General features: G+C 38.4%; 1 protein-coding gene across 4 annotated transcripts in view; it reads left to right on the forward strand.

Annotated features, from left to right (window-relative positions):
• Positions 1-23646, forward strand: part of LOC105930467 (AT-rich interactive domain-containing protein 3B) — an 86604-nt gene that overhangs the window by 2114 nt on the left and 60844 nt on the right. For all 4 annotated transcript variants that reach the window (XM_021319554.2, XM_021319553.2, XM_021319555.2 and 1 more), the window contains exon 2: positions 883-1515. In XM_021319554.2, the coding sequence (XP_021175229.1) occupies positions 883-1515 (633 nt within the window). The remainder of the gene's footprint in view (positions 1-882; positions 1516-23646) is intronic.

Genomic DNA, 23646 nt, shown 5'->3' on the forward strand with positions numbered 1-23646 from the left:
AATACAAAGATTTCAGAAAAAAATACTATTGAATTCAATTAGATCTGAGCAATCATGACCATTCATATCTAGAATTCATGAAAATATTAAACTACAATAGAAATAAACACTATGGCAACAGTATCGTGGAAGAAAAGTTTCAGACAGTAGACGGGTCCACACCGGAAAAACCATTAGCCTAAAATTAATGAAAATACGGTGCATCAAAAAGTTATAAAATTATATTTTATTTTTAGTCAAATGATTTATGAGATTTCAGATAGGGTTATTATTGATCTACGTACTTCATCAAAATAACTACCAGGCAAAAAAATATAATGGGTAAGAAATCGGGGACAAATTTACGTGGAGCACCTGTCCTAAAAGTCTTAGTATTTGTTCTATTTAACACTTACTTGCTGACTGCATCAATCATTTTGTTAACATCCGGCTATATTGTAATGAGCCTAGTTGTGTTGGTTTATATTATTTAGAGTGCGTGTGCATTGTTCTGTTTGAGTCTGCATATATATATATATATATATATATATATATATATATATATATATATATATATATATATATATATATATATATATATATATATATATATATAAGAAAAAAATAAGATCAGACAGGGAATATTTTTAGTTTTGATTTTAAAAGACGGTAGCTTGGATTTATTCTTGTTTTTCATTTTAATTTTGCTTTATGCTCAGTGACATTTATTTGACGCTGGACTCTGTTTAACCAAGCTCCTACTACTGAAATCTTTTGGAAAACACGTTTTACGGATGTACTTGTTTTGTGCGTGTCCAAATTCGTTGCCTTTTTCTATTTTTATACGGTGATCAGATTTCCTTTTATTTGATACGTTTACGGCTGTTTCTCTTCCCTCCACAGCCGAGCATGTCTCAGGAGCCCAGCGTGGTCTTTCCGCAGAGCACCTCCACAGGGGGGATGAAGCTGGAGGCCGTGATGGAGCAGCTCCAGCGCCAGCAGCAGGCCCGTCTGGAAATGGAGAGGAAGGAGCGGAAGCTGCGAGAGGCCCACATCATGTACGCTCAGCAGGTCGCTGCCCAGCAGGCCATACTGGCCGCGGCCCGGGCCTCCGGGGCAAGCTTCATGGGCAAAGGCATGGCCGGAGGCGTTCCTCCCGGCGGCTTGCCTCCTCGGGTGTCCAATCAGAGCAGCGTGGACTCAGAAAGAGAGGAGGATGAGGACCGAGGCCGGGATTCGGGCGACGAGGACGACGACAACGAGATGATGGAAGGAGACGAGGGCAGCGACGAGGACGAGGGGAACGCCAGCGGCCTTGAGTTCCTCCGCAAGCAGACCCTGGCTCTGCAACAGAACGCCTCCCGCATCCAGGCGCGTCCGTTCGCGGGCTACTCCATGTCGGCCCCCCAGAGGGCCGCCTCCCCACCTGTTAGAGTGAAGCAGGAGCCTGATGAGGGCATGTCCCCCGCAGGGCCGAACTCTTCTACCTCCCCTAATGGACAGGCCGACTGGGGGTTCGATGACCACTTCAGACAGGTTAGTGCCTTTCACTGTGTGGCTCCTGGCGTGTTTAACATCGAATCCCTCCTTATTGCACATTGCTTTTTATTCTCTCCCTCGTCGTGTTCTCCGTACGTTGTGCTTGCACTGCCAGTATTAGCTCTCCGAACATGTTCCGGTCTTTTGTGAAATGCTTAGATCTTCGTTTGATTCCTCCGCTAAACACCTCTGCTGGGAAAGACGGCTTAATCTTTACTGCGTCGCGCATTGCTCCATGAGTATCTTTGTAAAACACTTCAAATCTCTACAGGGGGTTGACCGCCGATTGGCTTTTGTGGTTGGTTAAAAAAAAAAAGAGCCTCTCGAGTGAGTCTTGGCAGACTGCCAGGCCGAGGTGCAATGTGTTCACGCTCCCCAGTTTTCTCCTCTCGCACTCACATTTTGAGTGTGTGTATCTTGCTCTTTGTCCCTCTTGGCGCTACGCTCGGGCTCTGGTTTGGCTCTGGTCCAAGCAGCGGAGTCAAACGGGGCAAGTGGCGCTGCTGTGAGGCTGTGGGTGGCTGCCTGGGTCAGCCTGATGATTTTTTTTTGGGTAGGTGGAAAAGGTTGGACGCGGCACACAGTAGCGGCCACCCCAAGAGGTTCGGCCGTGTGCCAAGTGAACTTTCCCTTGAAGTTAAATATTACCTCAGCACAGTGTTACAGAACACCGAGATGTCAGGAGGGAACGGAGCCAAGAACCATGTGGGTTAACATCATAGCTGCAGACGGAGTAGGTTAAACAGAGAGCTCAGGAGCCTTGCAAGTGATATAACAAGCTGTAGCTGAAAATGAAGTGGATAGTGTGACAAGACTTATCTTTGACTGCACAGGGAGCTAAGGTAATTTAGCTCTCATGCACAGGTATTTATTGCTGTTTAGTTAAAGGCAAATGTGAATGGCCATCCCCTGGATGTGGGAAACATTAGCTAGTAGGAGATTCCCATGGTATGATAACGTTCATGAAATTATCATGATTTCATGATATTTACACACAAATGTGAAACAAAAATGCACTATGGGATCTGACTGCCTTTACGTAAAATAAAAAAGCTAGAATTACCTCTCTTAAATAATTCTAACAAAATGATTGTTACACCTATAATAATTGTATCTGTTGCATCTGCTGTCAATTTGATACTGTTTTCAGGTTCTTATCATTGAAAATATTATACCTTTTTGCCATTCTGCTATAGTAACAATGGGAGTATAACAAGTTGATATTAGTTTGTTATTTAGTCTTGCATCCTGCTCAGTCAGCCAGCCTATAGTCTGCTACTACAGAAAAAAAAATACTTGAGGTTTGGCTTTTGCAAACAGAAATATGTCCAAAAGGCTAAATCTGTTTTTTTCTTGTAAAACACATAATCACATTTTTATAGCCAGCTGATAGGTTGTGCATAGAAACAGGTGTGTGTGTGTGGGGGGGGTGTAGACATTGTTGCGTTACTTTACTCCATAATGCCAAAGAAACCTCTGGTCAGATATGGCATGCTCTCTGGGAAAGTATTAATAGGGGTTTAAACTGTAGAAACAGGACAATACAAAAAAGAAGGTTACAGTTTCAGACCACCTAAAATTTTCAAACTCTGTAACATTTTTTATGCAGTTTTTGTTTGAAGTTATTCTACTGATATCCGAGAGAAAGTGCTGCAGTGACCGGTTTTCTTAGGTAGTATGGAGGATAGCGTAATGCGGTACTCCCCCCTCCCCCAGCTGTTGCTGCTCAATGCTGATAAGCTGGGGGTAAAAAGGCTTTGTACACCTTGTTAATAAAAAAAAAGTGTCTCTGCTGTTTTGGACTATACAGTCGATGGAAATTATGAATGATTAAAAGCTTTTCCAAATACCAAAATTTTGCCAATATCATATAGGCTGCTTTAAGGTAGTAGTTACTAATGTTTTCATGATAAAAAAATGTCAAACTTTATACTTACATTAAGAGTTCTTTCTAGTTAGCATAAAAAATCTATTAATTTAAATATGACAAATTATAAAATGTTATTAATTATGGAAAATTAATAAGTAGGGGACAATTCAGTCCTCTGCACTGGTCTGTTTTCTTTCTTCATTAATTAGTAACCGATTAACCCGTCAGCTGATTGAAGTTTTCCTGGGTTAATTCGTGCCGTAGTAGAACGAAGCATCGCTTGGTGCAAACCTGCGCACCTGCGTAGTGCATCTTAAAAGGGGGTGCTCACAGACAAAACCTCATTTTTGGGCTGTCCGTCTGTTTGAAGCTAATGTTCAAACAGACATTCTTAGTTTATATCATGTGGGAGGTTTGCTATTTCGTCGTTACACATCCATGAGCTTTACCGTTCTTTTTCAAGGTGCTCTCATACACCAGTTTCTTGGCATTAGCATGTAATGTTAGCGTAGCTAGCATGTGGCATCCTTCAACATTTCATTGTTTTTTTTTGGTTTTTTTTTGTTTTTGTCTGTCTGCCTTGTAGGGTACAGTTCCTCTGAACAACGGTTTTGTGTTTGCTTTGTCAGCTAAAGAGATTAACAAATAGTTTTTTTCTCTCTCTGTTGTACTCGCTAATTATGCAGAGTTTAGAACTCTGCCTAATTGGCTCATGTTTTGGTCTGGTGGGCAACTACAGAGAGGGGACGGGCTGAACATCCCTGTTGTTGCAGCGCCGCTGCTGGAAGAAGTGACAATTTGGGCACATGTGAATAGGTCAGTTTATATCAACTCTGAAGCAAAAAATGTTGTGTCTTCAAATAATTTATTTGCTGGTGTCGATAATTTCAAGATATTGATTTATTTTTGGTCGACAAATAATCAATCATAGTTTCAAGTATATTATTTCTTACCTCCATGGAATTAGCTGTGGAAATAAAAAAATAAAACAACAAAAGTAACAATGAAGCTGCCGACCGTTTTTAGAGTTTACCTAAAAATATGTTCAGTTCCAAGTAACAATAAATGATAAGGTAATTGCTCATTCCTGGTTTTGACAAGTTTCCACATGCAATATGAATGCAGTCATAGTGTGAGAACACATCTCTCTTCTTAATGAAAAGCTGTTTTAAAACAGCATTTGGCCATTCATGAGCAGCACGTCTGTTAATCGCCTAACTACAGGTTCAGTCAAGCAAATAACCCAAATTAACCAGCTAATACCAGCTTGTTATAGTACTCCTAGTGTTACTCAATCCTAAAATAGAAATGCAAAAAATGTTATACATTTTTTACAGTAATCGCATTTTTAAAATCAATGCTTAATTGTTCAGGCGATAAATAAATACATTTAAATGAATGTTGCTAGTATTTTATAAGCCATAAATGGTTGTGTGAATAATACGATGCCATAAAACAGGAATTTATACTCAAGGTTACCACAGACAGAGAGTCTCCTATGTAGTGAACCTTAAGAGAAAACTTTACATTTGAGCTTAAAGCTTTATGCCTCTTCCCTAAGACACTTTCAAACTTGGCCAGCGATAGCCCCATGCCATCTCAGTGTGACTTGTTAAAGAACTGAGGAGGGCTGTGAGCTGCCAATGGAGGTAGTTACAGAGCTGAGTTGGCTACTAGGTGTGAAGTGTGGGAGATTGTGTGAATGTTGCGTTATTATATCCAACAGTGTCGCTTTAATTTACTACTTCTCTAATACCAGCTCCACTTATTCAAGCACAGCGTCTCAGGGTGAGACAGAAACTTTGCATGTACATGCACGTGTTATCTTCATACTATCGAAAACCAGAGGGGTTCAGTTTTTGTGCTAACAGCAAATTCATTTGATTTTTGTGACTGAGTCAACGCCTCATTAACTGCACCCATGAGCCAACATTTTGAGCCGTTTCTGGATCCTTTGACCTTTTGTAAAGAGGGTTTTGGATTTCAGTGCTTACTAGATCTTACTCCACAGATAACCACAGGTTTGCAACACTGCTGTCACACACAGAATAACAATTTTGTTGTTGCACAACACACCGTGTGCGTTTAGTAAAATTGTGGGAAATGGAAGGATTCTATGAAGAGCAAAACTATAATTCTACACAAACAGCAGACATTTTTTTTTTTAAAATCCTTCTTTATCACCACATTTTCTCTCTACAAAAGAACAGAAAAGTTCATGTCAAGTGTAAAATGAAAGCTAATGCAAAGCATTGGCATTGTTTCCTATTTTTTATTTTTTGTTGCACAAATGGCCTAGGGAGTAGGAATACAACAGTCAAGCATACATCGGCCATTAGCGATTTCTGGTTCCCTTTTGAGGTCTGACCGGCTGAGTTTCTTTATGAAGAAACTCATTTGTCTACATTTGTTCTAATTCAAGAAATTGATGCTTCTATATTGGGGGCAATCATTTTGGCTCCAGCAGAAGATAAAGGAGATGCAAAAAGATTTCCATTTTATGTGTCAGAACATATATCCCCAGCCTTTAACAGATTTATACAAAGAAATATGTGCATTAAAGAATATCTGTCAATTTGTTTGCCACTTTGCTTATTCAGTCCCCCATTTCATACATGATGCACATTTTTATTTGATCCCTTTGTACTTCAAATTTATACCAGTAAATAAACTGTGCATGTTAACCATAAACCCTGTTTATGCTACCCTTTTTTTAACCGAGCCGAGACCAGTCCGAGCTCGGTAACCGAGATAACTATCGAGTGTAAATGGAACGCAATCTGAACTGAACCGAGCTAGACACAACCGGACCACGCTAAATGCAGACCAGTTCCAGAGAAGTGTTATGAACTGGGCATAGTAGGTGCTGATCTAAGATTTGTACAGTTGGACAGAGTCTCATGACAGCGGATGCTCACACGCTTTAATTTACTTGGGTAACTTCAAACTAACTTGATGTGAAGCCTGTTCTAAGCTCATTGTTTAAAACCACTAGCAGCAAAGATTTTGTAATATTTTCATTGTTTACAACGGTAGAGCAGCCATCTTGTTTTACAAACATGTTTCACAGTTCATATTTACCATATTTTTGGACTATAAGGCGCACTTAAAATCCTTAAATCTTCTCAAACATTTATGGTACGCCTTATATATGATTAAAGTTATGCCTACTAACCGATTTTTATGTGGTACAATTCGCTCAAAAGTCTGTTAAAATGTGTAAGTACGACTTTGGTAACCAACAAAGCCGCTCCGCTCAATGGATATCCGGAGCATTACGGTACACTGTGTCACTACCTGAATGAACCCCTGAGCTGTCTACAAGACTGCCTGACTGTAATGTCGAAACTGGAAGTGCATTCAAAGGCTCCCACATGTGTAGTTCACTCCGTGGAGGTCCGCGCGCACTCAAGGTGCGGACTCCGCGCATACAGGTACGTGTCAGACTATAAACTTCTCGGAGGCAAGAAGTCTTAACATCAAACTGTTTTATATGTGACACTGAGCTTGATACACTGAGCTGCTCCAAGCAGGCGGTCGCAAGGACACAGCATCACACTCCCTCTCTGTTCTCACCGACATCTGGGAGCCTGCTGGACAAGAAACGGCTCTAGGTGCTCAGCTAGCTAATCACACATTTTACCATCCGTTCTGCCGCTTCGTTCCACTGGCAGAAAGTGTGGGAATTGTAGGAATTTGCCACAAGAAATGTAGGCAGCAGTACGCTTGGCTATAAAGGGTAAAATGTCCGCATAGAGTCAAAGCTCACAGTACGCCCGAGTATGTGGGAGCCTTTAGGCAGCCCTCGCCCAGAGTACACGTTAGCAACAATAAACCTAGTAAGTTAATTCAATATAAAAGTTACGTTTATTTTGGCCTTTTGTTAGAAACAGGGCAGTGTAGTCCAACTACTCTGTCATCCTGACAGAGACGGAAAGCTCTCTCTTTCAGGAGAGAGCTGTGTACGTGAAAGGGTGGAGTGATATTACACACTTGGGAAGAATATTTAGTGCGCCTTTATATGTGGACAAAGACGCACATAGACGCGTTAAATCGCTGTGAGCATATAATCCAGTGTGCCTTTATGGTCCGAAAAATATGGTAGTTGCACTTTGAATTCATGTCAACTCCCACATGAAATGCTTGAAATAAAAGAATGTTTTTAAAATAATTAGTTCAGTTTCTTTTGGTGAAATAAGAAGGAGGAAATTTTGTTTTTAAGCCACATGCTCAGCCCTACAAAAAAATTATTTGTGAAACGACGCAAACTGCAAAGATACAAAATGAAGGGGAAACTATTGTTTTCAGTTTTGATGCTTTTAATGACCACATTTTTTCTTCTTTATTTAACCTGTTTCAAGTCAGAGCTGACCAAGGGAAAATTACCCAATTTTATTACAAGGTGACTTACTTTTGTCTCAATTTAGATGCAAATCTTGGTAAAAGAAAAGTGAAAGGTGTCACAAACTTTACACCTGGCATCTATTTTTTTTTAGTGCCACTTTTTTGTGTTCTGTTCATCCATTTGTGCGTGTTATTCATGCATGCTTGGTGGCAGGCGATGGGAGATTAATAAGGTATTTGTGGACGCAAAGAGAGAGCAAGATAACCATTGCTCTTACCCACATTTCCACATTTAGGTTTGGAGCATGGAAAATAGATAACAGGTCACGGTAGTCCTGCAGTTCAGAGAGTTTAAAGAAAACCGAGTTTCACCAAATCGGTCGGACTGGTTATTGTTTCCCTTCAGGTCAAATACTGGAGTATTATTTAACTGTGAGCTGGCCAGGTTTTGTCTGAGCACTCCCTGAACAGTAGAGTGTAGCAGCTAACTTGTAGCTGACCAGTGCCCTATGTGTGGCCTGGTGTCTTTTATTAGGAGGGGCGGACAGAGCCTGGGGGTTGGGGGAGGCATCATGGGACGAGAATTGGTCTGGCCTTTTTTTGTTTCCTCTCTTTTATCTTTCCTGTCATTATGTCAGCTCTGCAGTATTTAATGACGGCTCATCTCTTCAGGCAGTTTCAGGTTGCACTGCTGTAGGGGGAGGGGATTGGTGTATGCAGGGGAAGTGTGTGTTTGTGTGTTTTTTTTTTTTCTATGTGTGTGTGTGTTTTTTTGATGTTATTGTCTTCGAGAGGCCAGAGTCAAGCCTGACAGATGCCGCAAATACCAGCTATCTAAAATAATAGCGGAGGACATTTATACTATTCTGAAAGACAAAGGAGCGATAGAATGACTCGCTAAAGAGATATTTCTATAGGTTAACCCTTACTTTTAACATGTGGGTGTGTGACTCATGTAGCCTGTCACATTGGAGACTTTTATCTGAAGCACTTGGTGGATGAATGCTGTAATGGAATATTTCCATGTTGCTGAAGCCTAGCAAACCATATTTAGAAGCAGTTTTAAGTCCTGATGTTACCCAGAACAATTGGGTGATATCCATTTAGAGGCAAGACAACATTTTTAAGGGCATATAACTTTTTTTTTTTTCTTTCAACTTTTCCTTTTCAATTGAGCTAAGGCTTGTAGTTTTTCATAGCCATATTCACTTCCATGACCAAAATTGGGAAATGTGTCAAAGAAAGTGTGAAAGAGAGAGCCCAACTCAGCCCTGAATGCAGTCAAAAGTTGCTGAAAGGGTGATTGTGGTACATTTTTAATCACAAACTTAGGCATCAATACAATGATAATGGCCACCCTAGATAAAAGTAGTAATAAAATGAAGAATTATATTGTGATATATCCAATGAGAGGAGGCAGTCAACAGTAATGTTGTTAGAGAATCGTAGCTTTGATACCTAACAAACAGGCACTCCTTTGTGGGATTTAAAGACACTCTGTCAAAAGCTAACTTTGTAATTCATAAAAGTGGGAAATGACAGTTTGTGACAAGCTGTAATTCCAATGCAAACATTCTAGGATCATTCAGATCGACGTTCTGATTTCTGCTCCGGTCATGACCCTCGTTGTTACTCTGATGTGCAGTCGTGCATCAGCAAGTTTGTCTGAACAACTTTCTCCAGGATAATCTACATTTATATTGAAACCATACAGTTATTGTGCAATCAAGTTTCTCAGAGTGTGTTTTACTCAAAAAGGCTTAACTTTAATACAGTAATGCAACTGTGAAAACATAAGTCACACCACTCAAACTCTATTTCCGTCTCTAGTTACTTTCCCTACAACATGCGGTTTGGTCCTTTAAAAAGTCACTCTCGCTTCTTGATCAAGTGTGGTGGAATGAAAAAAAAGTTAAACTACTACTTTTCGTTGGCTTAGACACAGATAAAAAAGATAACAGCTGAAGCAAATTGTTGTGCCTTAATATGCAGGGGGATCGTTCACTAAGGGGGATTTTGAATTAAATCTACTCTGAGCATCACCAGACATTATGAACTGATAGAGAACACTCTAGCCCTGAGTAAAAATTGCTATAAAACTAATTATTTTCTTTATGTTCACAAACAACTGCGGGTGCCTCAGTGGTCTGGTTGTGGACTCCGTGCTTACACTATCTGCCCTATCTGTATCATAAACTGTGTTGTTTCCTCTTTTCTCATATGTAAGTTGATTTTTTTTTTGTTTTCTTTTTAAAAGGGGGAAGAAAATATATAAAAAAGTAATTCCAACTAAAAAAAAGTTGTTGTTTTTTCTTGGTGAGGTGCAATAGCTTTGTTTTACCCATTTTCTTCATATAGCTAATCCATGATACCTGCAAATGATCTTTGTAACCAAACTCCATCTTTGTTCTGTGTTGCAAGTAGGCCTAAAAAAATTCCTGTTAAAAGTTTTTTTGTATTTTGAGTTTTTTTTTTAATTAAAACAGCCAATGTTATTTATACAATAATCATCCATCAGATACTGTGTACACAGAAAACACACCATGAGCCACATATGGTAGTCAATTTCTGATGTTAAGATGCAACAGGGGCTTTTTTAGCTTTCAAAAATGCTTTTTAAATGTCTTACCAGCTTTGGAAAAACAAAAGGAACATCAAATTTCCGATTTATTTATGTTTCATACTGTGAACAGTTCTAGGTTTTACGGTTCTAAAATATATGTCGCCTTTTTAACTAAATGTGATCATTCATCTTTTAAGACACCTTGCAATTGTAACAATCTTTGCTTGTTGAAAGATGAGCTGTTGCACAGAGCTGAAAGAGATTTGCCTAATTCTTCGAAACAATTTGACTGACGGCCGGCCAGTACAAATAATCCATCTTGTAGCCAAGTACCCCTGCCTATTTGAATGAATGTGAATTTCTTATACAGGGCAGCTGGGTGTGGACAGACATGTTAACCAGTGTTTCTGTGTCAGTGATGTATGCACGGTGACCTCGGCCCTCTCCTAAACAGCAGAGTAAATGAATGTCAAACAAGGGGATGGACAAAGGTGCCGTGTGCAGCGAGAGATGGGGCTGCACAGCCACAGTGCCGCGGTCTCCCCTGCAATGAGATGAAAGCTACGTGACCTACGTAATCTAGCCCTCACTGTCCACATCTGAATAAACACCATCTAACCCTGCTAAAATTAATTTCTGGTTATAAGTATGTAAGTATTTTTTATTTAGCCTTTGCACATACAGCTAAAACCAGGTGTCTACACACGCAGTATAAAAAGACATGCTAGCCTGTAAACACATCAAAAAACGGCGTGTTCTTTGATGCACTGTTTTGAGGTTGGTAAAAATCAGATAATGGTTGGGGTAAGGCTTGATGATGAGCGATTGCTATATCATGTTTTCTTTATAGTAAGATTGGAAGTGTAATTCTTTCTTTAAAAAATCTATATAAAAAACATAGCCTTTAAAAAGTAAAATAGATTATCTAATTGATTCTTTTTTTTATTAAAGTGAATGCTTGCTACAGAAAAGCTTGTTAAAAGAAAAAAAGAGGGAAAGAAAACCTGTCAAATTTCTGCAAGAGTATAACTGTTCTATGCACAGAATGTGCTGTATAGATAATATGTTGATCTTGCCGCTTTGGGCTAATTTAAGGACTTATTTAAGCATGGGTTCTATTTTATTTATATAGCACCAGTTCACAATATATATATATATATATATATATATATATATATATATATATATATATATATATATATATATATATATATATATATATATATATATATATATATATATATATATATATATATCATCTCAAGGCACCCAGCAGATTGCATCGAGTCATTGACTCGCAGCATGCACTCCTCCTGAAAGAGCTGTGGACAATCGCTTGCGTTGTCTTTATTGTCGCAATACAATTCCCTTTAGTTAAAACACATAATTTATGTATTATGATGGTCATCTACTGGCCTGCAGTTGGATTTTTAACAGACATGCTTCACTTGGCTTACCACCTATTGCTTTAAAACACTGTTACCTTAAGAAAAGCATCACTAGTATGAATGCTATTACTTTTTGTTTGATCTGGAAATATTTCCAAGCAGCTAATTTGTTCTTTTAGGCAAATAATAGCATATAACACTTCTTTCACCCAGCTGACCAGCAGTGCCCAGCAATGAGTGGGGGAGGGGCAACATTGCTTTGCATTATGCTTCCCGTGTGAAGCATTGAGTGACATATAGAAAACCTCTCTCACACTGGCACTTACTTTGGCGTCGCATTACAAGACCTTTTAAACATTAGTGCAGATTTTCTTTTTCTTTTTTTCTAGCTGCCCATTTTATCAGGTCTCTTCCTGCCTAAATGGAGTTGGTCCTTTCCACCATCCCCAGGCACTTTTTCTGGAGAAGGGGTTGCTGCAAAGTCAGTGAATTATTGCTCTTGGCCTCTTTTATCGACAAACTTTTTATCACATTTCATGATAAATTGAATTTCGCTGAAACGTGTTATATGAAAGGTCAAATTTAAACATAGGCATCTGTATGTGAATCCGTTTGACTGGATTCATTTGCTTCAATATTACTGTATTAGACATCGGATCTGTTTGCGATGTAAAGTGAGATAAACCACAAAAAGTAGCTTTGTTCTGAATGGCACTTTGTAAATAAACAGAAATAAATGTAATGGTTCTGTAGCTATGTAAAAGTTTGGTAGATTTACGATCTCTATCAGGTATCCGTAGAACATTCTATTCTATATTTATTTTATATTGAGTGTTTATTTCATTATACTGTTGAATTCACACAAAACGGACACTGAATTTCTGTGTTGTTTTTACAAAGGTTAGACTCTGTAGGTCAGACCCTAAATACAAACTGGAAATATCTACTGATTAGTAAAAGCTGACTGATTTCACAATATCAGTAAATCTCACATAACTCAAAGCCCCTTTAATGTTTAAGGGGGGTTGTTTTGCATATTGGATTTAGTAGATACGTGTTGAGTTTTTTTCTTTTTTCCTTACATTACATGATGTAATATTTGACGACGTTAAGACATGCTAGCATTACACAAATTCATTCTTGGCTTGTATCCATTAAGTAAGCAGGGATATTAGCACTCGTTTTCCAGATCACGCATGTTTTTCTGCTACACAAAAGCTGAAAAAAAGAAAATGAATAGTTTATAACTATCTAATTAATAAGTGCAACGTGGAAAACTTTATCCTGGAAAAACCTGCTCTACAACTCGGATGTAGAATGGGTTTATAAGAGTGAAAAAAAGCAAGGGCCTGCAGGCTATGTTGGACCAAATTTGTGTTCTCCCTGTAATTGGGCATCTGCTATTGACGAGCCGCGGGAACACTTGCCACCTTTGAGCCTTGCTTTTCCTGCTCCGCCACTGAAGCCCGTCTGTTGAGGCAGCGGCGTTGCATAATTTAGCTGTCGCCCCAGCAACACATCAGTCAGGAAGTGGGGAGCTGCACGGCTGCAGCAACGAGATCGATAAGGATTGTGCGTAAGCTTTAAGAGGCAGGAATGTTTGGCATTGTTTCCAGCTCGTTTTCCACAAATGGGGAGGAAATTGCATTTAGCAGATGGACTCAACACTGTTATTTTGACAATAGAAAGTGGAACGGTTCTGCAACTAATGAGCAAACACACAATATTTGGATAGAGCATTGTGGGTTTTATTTTTTTTTTTGGAAACCTGACTTCATCACTGTCTCTGTAGTTCTGCAGCAGGAGCCAAAAGGCCCCACTTCATGTGACGGGGCTGCGCCAACTTGACCTGATTTCTCAGTCTCCGAGTATTGTCTCAGATGCCATTACTTCCAGTGGCTTTTAAATGGAGTACTTAGTATTACTCTGTTTACTGCACTTCCTGTTATGTTGATGTAATAAGACTGGAATTACTGTCTGACCTCTGCTTGTACAAATTGCCTGCCAATGGAGGCCATTCAGATGAGAAATAATGAGGAGGGCTGCGGTCCGTTAAAACCTGTTGCAGTGCTTGTTCAGAACAAAGAGCGACTTTAATGTGCGGGGCCTGGAATATCTTGCTCTGCACAAACTGCTGAACCACACAGGGAATTCAAAGCCTCAGTCCACACTGTTTACTTAAAACAGTACAAAAACAAGACTGGAACACAATACGTGTATGTAAAACGGGTAAGTATTACAAGGATTGTTTGTAAGTGTTGCATGTTACAAGTTTCTTTTTCGTAATCTAAATTATATTTTTTGGATTGTTATTTGAAACTGTGCATCAGAATGGGGCAGCAAGGAAATATAAGCGACTTCCCTCCACACCCTGAAGTCCACGGACATCTAATGAATGGCTTTTTAAGCTTGACCAGTTCTCAGCTTTTGTTTAGCTTAGTAAATATGTTGCCAGCAGGACGTTAAACAAAGGTGTTGAAAGCCAGGCTTGGTTAGCCCATTTCACCAACCCAACCCCCAACCACCTATTAACCACATTTAGATTTTAGAAGTCATTTTTATGTGGATGTCTTTTCAGATTTCCACCATCATTCCCAATCTTATAGTTTTTAGACAGTTTAGGTTAGTTTTAGCATTTGCACCGCTAATCTATTTTCCTTTCTATGCACTACTGCGTTTTTCAGCTTTACAGAATTTTCCAAAAAAAAGAGGAAAAACACACAAAATGCCCAGCTGATGTCAGAGTAGAATGGCCAAACTGGTTGGGGATGATAAAATGACAACAGTTGCTCAAATAACCTGCATTGCACAATATCAAAGCCCCCACATACCTGCACTCTAGGCAGTCTCCACGCAGACAGGTACGCGCAGAGCTCAGTTTTTATGTACGTGTACGCGGTGTCACACTATAAACTGCTCGCCTACAAGAAGGCTTCACGTCGAACTGTTTTATATGGGACACCGAGCTTAATACGCTGAGCTGCTCCAAGCAGACGGTCGCTCAGTCCCTCTCTGCTCGTAGTGACAGATGTGCAGTGGGTGCTTCCTGGAAAAGAACTAGCACTATATGCTCAGCTAGCTAATAAAACATTTTACCATCCCTTCCCCCTGCTTCCTCCCACTCGCAGAAAGTGGGGGAATTGTAGGAATTTACCACAAGAACTGTAGGCAATACGTACGCTCGACTATGGAGGGTAAAAAGCTTGTGGAGAGTCAATGTGGAGTCCACGTGGCTCACGGTATGCACGCAGTACGCCTGAGTATGTGGAAGCCTTTAGGAAAATATGTGAAATACAATAATATTGGTGAACGTTTCAATACCAATCTTACAATGTAATAAAGAAAAAAAAAATCAAATACACAGTTCTTATCTCACCAAGGTGATTTAGTTGAAAAAGTAACTTCTGGCTGTCTCTGCTGTGTTAGGAAATAAAACAATTTAGTTCTGAATGCCTGTACTATCATGGCCATCCCTTAAACATTCCTTTGTGGCACTAAAAACAACAAGAGTCATCAAATGTATTAATAGATTGGACAGCCTAAAGTCTTAGTGACTATATAATTAACATTTATTGCAGTCCAAACAATTGATTTTGTGAAGAGGGGGAAATTACAACAATGCCAAATTTCCAATAAACAGCGCAGGCCTAAGCCATCAGTAATGGTATTTTGTGCAGAATGCTATTTGTGAATGTGGAACTTTAAAGAAAATGAGCTACAACAGCACAATATCACACCAGGTGCCATTTGTGTCAGTTAAGAACAGGAAACTGAGGCCACAATTCACACAGGCTCACCAAAGTTACACAATAATAGACTGGAAAAACGTCTGGTCTGAGACTCAATATTCAGATAGCAGGGCCTGAGTTTGGCATAAGCAACATTTAAAAACGGGGATCCATCCTGCCTTATATCACCAGTTCATTCTCACATCTCAAACTGCTTCTACACAACTAGTTGAAGTACTATCTAGCTCTGTGCATCATCTCTCAGCTGGAACATCATCTCGTCTCTCTCTGGTGAAATCGTCGTGCTCTCTCTCTCGTATTATATCACTATCTATATATATCATCATCATATAGATATATATAATAATATATACTATATATATATATATATATATATATATATATATATATATATATATATATATATATATATATAAAACAGAGAACTGCTGGTTAACCTTTGATGAGCACTGGTCAAATGAAGGGTCTGCAAGCTTTGCAATCCAAGCAGGCTGTGGAGCTACAGGTTGCAGACCCCTAATCTAGCTGACAGTTTAACTTTTCTTTACTTTTTCATACAAATGCTGATGATAGTCAGTGTATTAAATTTAAATAAATGCCACTGATTGTTTTTAAATGGCAAAAAAATGATTTTTTTTTTAAGTTGATGTAAAAAATAAAATAAAAAGTTGCAGTCACTCTGACATTAAACAGCTTCATCTTGTGCTGACCTCTTAACGGCTAAGTGTGGCTCCACTCTCCCCTCCCAAAAATAGAGGTATTGAATTTAGTAGGAAGATGAAGGGGGTAGGGGGGCAGGCTGTAGAAGAGTGGTTAGTGGTCTGGCTCAGCACGCTACACTGCCCCACCCAGAGGAAACATTCCAGACAGAATTAAAGAGTTAACTCTTCAAACAGTGAACATTCCCACTGGGGGCTCCCAACAAGAGACTAGGGGTTTGTTGGGGGTGGCTGAGTGTATGTTGCTGTGGTAGTTGTTCCCTCATTGGTGATCTTTCAATTAATTTCACCCAGTGTTGCAGGGGCTATAAAAGGGGGGAAAAGCCAAAGTGCCTGAATAGGAGGAGCTGGGTGGGAGTACCCCACTGATAAGGGCAGATACTGTTGTGTTTTTTACATTATTATTATTATTATTATTATTATTATTATTATTATTATTATTATTATTATTTGTCTGAGGTTTAAAGCACACATCTGCTCACAGACAAGGCGAGGCTTCTCAGAGTGGCTGCAGTCCTTTAACCTCTGTCACGCCATTCCCTGATCAAGCTCGGCACTTAATGGCGGTGTCTGTTTTTTTGTGATGACTCTGCCATCTGCACAAACAAACTGCAGAATTCACGCTGGTAAATATTTTAAGATTGCAACTCACAAAACGTGGTTCTTGGAAAAATGGCCATTACTATTTATAAAAATCTTTTGTTTATAAGAAAGAAAATACAGTCTTTGCTTCATTTGTTAATTCCAGCTCTGTATTGGGGCCATGCTTTATAATTGCACAGATGACTCCAGATTGATGATTTATTTTAAAGAATCACAGAGATTTGCATCTAAAGTTAAAGCCTAAAGTGTGACATTTAGGTACGTTTAGTATAATTTTGTCTTACTCTTGCATTTTGCACATTTATGATAAGGGCTAGTGCTGTTCTTTTTACTTTGCCAAAAAAAAATGATCTAACCCCATAAAGCTGTTTTTTGTGACATTGTAAAAACTATTTTATTACTATGAAAATCAAGGTCATCTTTAGTTTGATATTTTCCAATATATTATGCTTAGTCGTTGTTAAAATTCTTTAATAATTATAAAATAAACCCATCTGTCTTTGTGAAAGGATTATTGTAACATATTGACTTTTGAAATCACTGTCTAAGCTCCCACATGGGATATTAAATTTAGGGCCAAAGCCACTTTTACATTCTAGTGGTGGGAGTAACTTTAGAAAAATGGATATAACCCTTGGCCTTCTGGAAATTTGTAAATTATTGTTATATAATATAATATAATGTTGACTAAGTATTAGTAAAATAAGTAATAGTAACATAAAATGCAAAAAAGATCAAAATAATGTATAACCGGTTGCAATGTATACCAAGGTTTTAAGAAATTACAGTGCCAAAACCATTAAAATTGGATGCAATAACATTTCTATGGTTTAAGGTCATTTTAACGACATTGCCAGAGAAGGTGTGAGAGTAAACTACGGTGGGTGACGGGTGCAAACGTGCAGCAAATGGCTGAATGTCCACTAACGGCCAAGCACGCTCCAGACACATGAATGATGCAAATTCCAAAACATGCAAACATGTAAAACAAATGCAAAAGAAAAATGCTGCAATCACAGAAAATAGAATGATGCAAACTTCAAAACACACAAACAACAACAAAGAACAAAACAAACAAGTGTAACATAAAAAAAAAAACACTGCAAAAGAAAAATGTTGCAATCACAGAAAATAGTCAGGATCAAAATGGGAAGTACTGCAACTATGCAAGTAGCTAGCTAAAAAAAAAAGCTGCAAGCTCCTTCTAAAAACGGAAGTGCAACAGACCAATAGGGAGAGTCAACCACCAAGTCAAGTGGGACTAGACCCATAGTCAAGACATTAACATACTGCCCAAAAGAAAGTTGGAGATAAGGAATACACAGCTTTTAATGGTATTTTATGGAGCGCTTGCTGCTACTACTGTGTGAGTGGATGTGTGGTGAGAGACAGGAAATTGACGTGAAAGATGGGTAAAATGCGACATGACCGTTCAGACTGCGGAGGCTTTGAAAAATAGCCAATATGTATCCCAATTAGTACCACATATGGAGGTGGCTCATAATCTATTTATTAATGATTTATTTATCAAATGATTTAGTTGGGGGACAAATCCAAATATTTTCCCAGACTGGATTGGGTCAGTTTATGTGTTAACACACCCTTTAAGTGATGGCCTCTGTGTGGAGAAGGACAATGCAAATGAAGAATACCCCTGTAAATATTAAAAGCCAAAATAGTTGGTCTCAGCTAGGAATAAGGAAAAATAAGACATATAAAGTACATTCTGACACCTGTTCTTTAGAATTAAAAGGTACAATACAATCATTGTAAATAGGAAAAAGAAAATAGTTTTATTTACAATGTCATTTTAAAAACCATCCCCATACTTCACACCAGGCCTGTTTAAATAATGGCCCGCTGGCCACATAAGCCCAAAAGAAACTTTCTAGTGGCTTGGACCCAAAACCCAGCTACTTGGTAGAAAATCACATGAGAAAATGAGCAAAACACACTTTCAGTTGCACATAGACATTTTTAGAGAAATTCCCACACTATGCCAAGCTCTCAATGCAACACCATGTATAACCTAGCAACTACATAATGCAGGCGGGTTCTTTTTAGCTTTATTGCTAATCCTCAGTTTTGTTAAAGGTGTATAGCCACATGATGTGCTTTAAAGAAAAGACCAAAAACTGTTGTATCATTATAAATTAAGGTTATATACACCAAGCCACCATCCTGATAATGTTTTGATGGTCCTTTTTGTGGAAAAATTAGCCCCCGCAATGGCTGCGATTAGCAGATACAAACAGACGTTGTGCCATCCAGCTATTGTATTGCAGAACTATCATAATACCGGTTTGCTTAATTAATAAATCAAAATGAAATAATGCCAGCCTGACCCTCTGAAATGCCCCGCAGTAAAGCGGCAGCTTGGCGAGATTGAAGACCAACCGTTATTAATTAAATAAACCGATCTAACAGCAGCTTTAAGAGCCTCATATCAGAACATTTGCTCACGTCAGTCAACTCTGCGGTCACATCTGAACCTCGGCAGATTTAGCGCCTGCTTCAGTGAACTCCAACGTTCCCGCATTCCCACTGACATTCCAGTCTTTTCACTCTTGGAATCATATTTTTTTGTGTGTTTTTTTCTCTCTAGCTCTTGGACTTTCTTCATTGTTTTGCCTGGAGATGCTAATAGCCGTTAACCGCTTCCTTGTGCTAACCCCTGCTGCGCATGCGCAGTATGTGCTTCTGTTATAATAGTAAATAAATATGAAAGACTTTATTTAACAAACTGATCAAAACAAAGCATAAAACACCAAAATAACAACTAATAAGACAGCAGGACATGACAATCTTTTATAAAAACTTTGTATGCAACCAGACTGAGCTACTGACTTATACATTTAAAAAAGTCAAATAACATGGCTATTCACCTTTAAATCTGTTGGAAGACTAAAAGTGAGCAGTCCTGAGCTAAGTATTTATTTTATCGCCAGATTCTTACCTCAAGCAAATGTGCTTAGTATGCTGCGAGTGTGTTGCCATGCTTAAGGAATACAATGTGCAGCAAAACCACATTGAAAAACACCCTACTTTTTGGACAAAGCATCCTAGGGGATTCCTTGAGATGGCGGCCAAAGTGGAGAGCTTATCCACATTTTCTACACGGAGTTTTGCGCCGTGTGTCATGGATACTGTCCAAGAAGAAGCAGCCATTTACAGACTCAGAAACTCTGAGAGACTACATTCTGGTGGACGAGTCCACAGATGAAAACGTCTTAGCTCAGCAAGGTATTTTCAAAGAACCACTGTTGGGTTTACTGTCATTAGACTGACACACAACAGTATCATGTTTTTTTTTTTTTTTTTTTTTTTTTAAAGACACCAATCTGGATCTGGAGCATATGTCCATGCTTGCAATGGAATGGGCTCCATCTGCATCTGAAAATCAGAATCAGAAACAAGTTTATTGCCTAATAGGTTTGCACTTACAAGGAATTTGACTTGGTGTTGATGGTGCAGACAAAATAGATAACTGAGCAGTCGACTTAAAATTACAGTGGAATTTGATAAGGCTGCTATTTAATCCACTCTACGTCGAGCCTCCAGCATTGCTTCTTCTGTCAGCTGCTATCAGAATTAAGCATCAGGACATGCTGTTGCACAATGATATGAGGTGTCTTTCCAAAGGCAAAGCACTGGAACGATTCTGTGATCCAAGGGAGGAGACAACGGTTTTCATGGTCGATGTCTACTTACAGTGTAACGTATTTATTCGAATGACTTAAATGTGGAACTACAAGGCAGAGATAAAGCCGTCATTGAACTGGTGGAACAGGTGTGTGTCTTTCAAGTCAAACTGGACCTTTTTTCCAACTGACTTGAACACTGTTAGATTGCTGCATTCTCCCACTCGCTGCAAAATCTTATCGTCTTCCTCAGAAATAATTGATGTTATAAACGATTTCATTGCAAGGTTGAAAGAAAACTTTGCCGGTCAACTGGATAGACTTGCATAGCCCTCAGAGGTGATAAGCTTTGGCAGAGACTCTCCTAAGGCTTCACTGTATAGAGACTTGTTCACCAGAAGCTAAGGAAGTGGTCCCTTTTTTTATTTCTTTTTATTCATGAAGGTGAAATCATGAAGGTACATATTTGCAATCATTCCTCATCATGGCTCATGAGCTTCGTAGTAGTAAGCCTTTAAGGTTCTGGTGTGACGTCAATGTACACCAGTTGCCTGATATTAAGAGGCTGTCCATGTGCTCAGTATGTCCGGCTCAACATACACATGCACATCAAGCTTTTCCCATATTAACATAATAAAAAGCAGCTGTCGTTGCTCCCTGACTGACGATAACTCTTCATACCTGTTTCTGGTGTGCATTGACATCTTATGAGCCAAATGCCTACGCTCTTGTTGCAAATAAAATGTGTAATTTCCCCCACTGTTAAACTAAAAGATAACATAAAATATAACGTTGTCAGTTCTGCTAGTTGTATTTGGGTAAAAAATTAATTTTTACACCTTTTTTATTCAGTGTGTTGTATTAAAAAAATAATCAATGTAAAGAAAAAAATGGACAATAGATCATACTTAAATAGGTTGGTGAAATCTGTGCATGCTACTGCTGAGTCTGAGTTACATGCACATTAAGATATATTTTGATGAGAGGAGGGCATTTATTTAATTATATAAAGGAAGATAACATCTCTACCAGATTGCTAATATTATCCACTTTTTAGTTACATATACACTTGAGATGTTTTAACCAAATTTTGACAAAACATAATTTTATGCTTTGGAAGAAAATAGATTGCAAACACCCCAAGTTCTGTTGAGTTGTTTTGAAGCACAGTTAATGCTTTAATGCACTTTCAGCTTTAAAAAAATACCAGAAAAAAAGGGTATATAGTGTGTTTGGTTCAAGAATAATTAGAACTTTCTTAAAGCACTTTTTGATTGACAATAAATTGATGAACATTGACCATTTAGATTATTGTATCTTTTTTCTCCTTAATTGTTTCCTTGCTCTCTGCAGCAAACGTCCAGTCCAGCTCATGGCCTTAGTTTTATAATCTGGCCCAATTTGTAATTGAATAGAACTGCTTTAGATCATGCCATAGTTTAACAAAACCTAGACCATGAAGAAAATTATCTGTGTAGAGGAGAAAACCAAACTAAACCCACATCATGATTTAAAAGCTTGTTGACGCACTTTTAGCACCAATAACTTATCATTATTGTCTGTGGCGTGATTTTATCAGTCTCTTGCAACGCTGTGGTGGAGACTTGGCCCCAACAATTCTAAACATTGCTTCACTTGCTACATGATTTACAGGCATTTGTTTAAGGTTCTGTTCTGCCGCAGCATTTCAATCAGGTAAATCTCTGGACTTTGACCAAACTGCAACTTGTTCTTTTTTTTATCCACTCTTAACTAGATTTCTATTGTAATTCATAAGCTTCCTCCTCAGATTTGAATTGACAATACTTTATTAATTGACTCACTCTGAAATGTGCTCAGGTTCTGTGGCAGAAAAATTAGCCCCAGTCATCACTCTTCCATTACTATGTTTTAAAAGCTGCGATGATTGTGAAACCCAACCCAGTCAGGACGGGTCAGTGGTCGATGCTCCAATGAATGGAGCTAAGCTGTCCTTTCCAGACCTGTTCTAATCAGAACCGTGACCCTTCTGTAGACAATGAATTAATATCAATATATATCGTGATATAACTTCAATAAAGGTGATATGACATTTCCAATATTTCAATATACATTACAGTCTATGAGTACAGCGTTTGTCACTGACTGACATTCTGGGTTTTATATCATTTTATTTTTTAAAGTACATATTTCTAAAATGTTATATGCCATGTTTATAAAACTCCACTATAAGTGTCATAAGTTCATATAAGCATCTGTTTTGGGCATTCTTTCTGAGGCTTTTATTTTGTTTATATCGATATCGTAATTATATCGTATAGATCGAAATTAAGAAATATATCATGATATAAGTTATGGACATATTGTCCAGCCTTACCCTTCTGATGAAACTACAGTAATCTGCAGTGTCCTACTAATGCCTTAACCCAAATGTTGCAATATTGTTGTTCTTACCTTTAAATAAATCTTTTTTTTTTTTTTTTTTTTGTAAGACTCCAGGGTAAATACCATCTTTGCGTCTGAGTTAGTTTTTTTATGTTTGTTTAGTTTTTCTGAAAGGTTTGCTTATACAGTATTTATTCAGTCTCTTCTGTTTTGTGGTGTTTATTGTGCACTATGTGTGTGGTTTTTACACACACAGACAGTAACATTAAAAGATGCAGAAAATTAACACAGAAAAAGTAAGCTTTATTTTTTTTTTTTTTTTCTGAGTTTATTCCGCTTTAACATCATTCTAATCTTATGGGCTTTTGGTCTAATTTTTGAAAGAAGATTTGCATCATTGTATAGCAGTTAGCTAACGCATGTTTTGATAATCACAACTTTCTTCTTAAGGCTTCGTTAACAAATTTGATGCTGGTAGCAGAACCAGACAGGTGACATTTTACCTTTTTGTGAAATAGGTGGTAATCTTTTCATACATAAAAGGTGGTTGTGCAACCATATATTACAGCACATCCACTGCACAGTATCTACCAGTTGCACTACGCATCTCCTTTTCTGTCTTATCAGTCAACATGTTGATTATCAATTATATTATTATTGGTTATAAGTGAGTGTAACGATTAATCATTAACATTTCTTTAAGCGGCTCCCCATTCCGGTGGATGAAAAGCTAAAACACAATAAAGTAAAATCAACACCTTGCAATTTTTGTGTGTGAATAGTTTTCTTTTAGATTAAACTTAAATGCAGTCAACCTATTCAGCAATGCTCAGGTGTTGGAGGAGGGGATGTCTAATGCAATCCCACCCTCCAACATGCAGATAACT

The sequence above is a fragment of the Fundulus heteroclitus genome, chromosome 4, assembly GCF_011125445.2.
Source record: "Fundulus heteroclitus isolate FHET01 chromosome 4, MU-UCD_Fhet_4.1, whole genome shotgun sequence".
Taxonomy (NCBI): Eukaryota; Metazoa; Chordata; class Actinopteri; order Cyprinodontiformes; family Fundulidae; genus Fundulus; species Fundulus heteroclitus.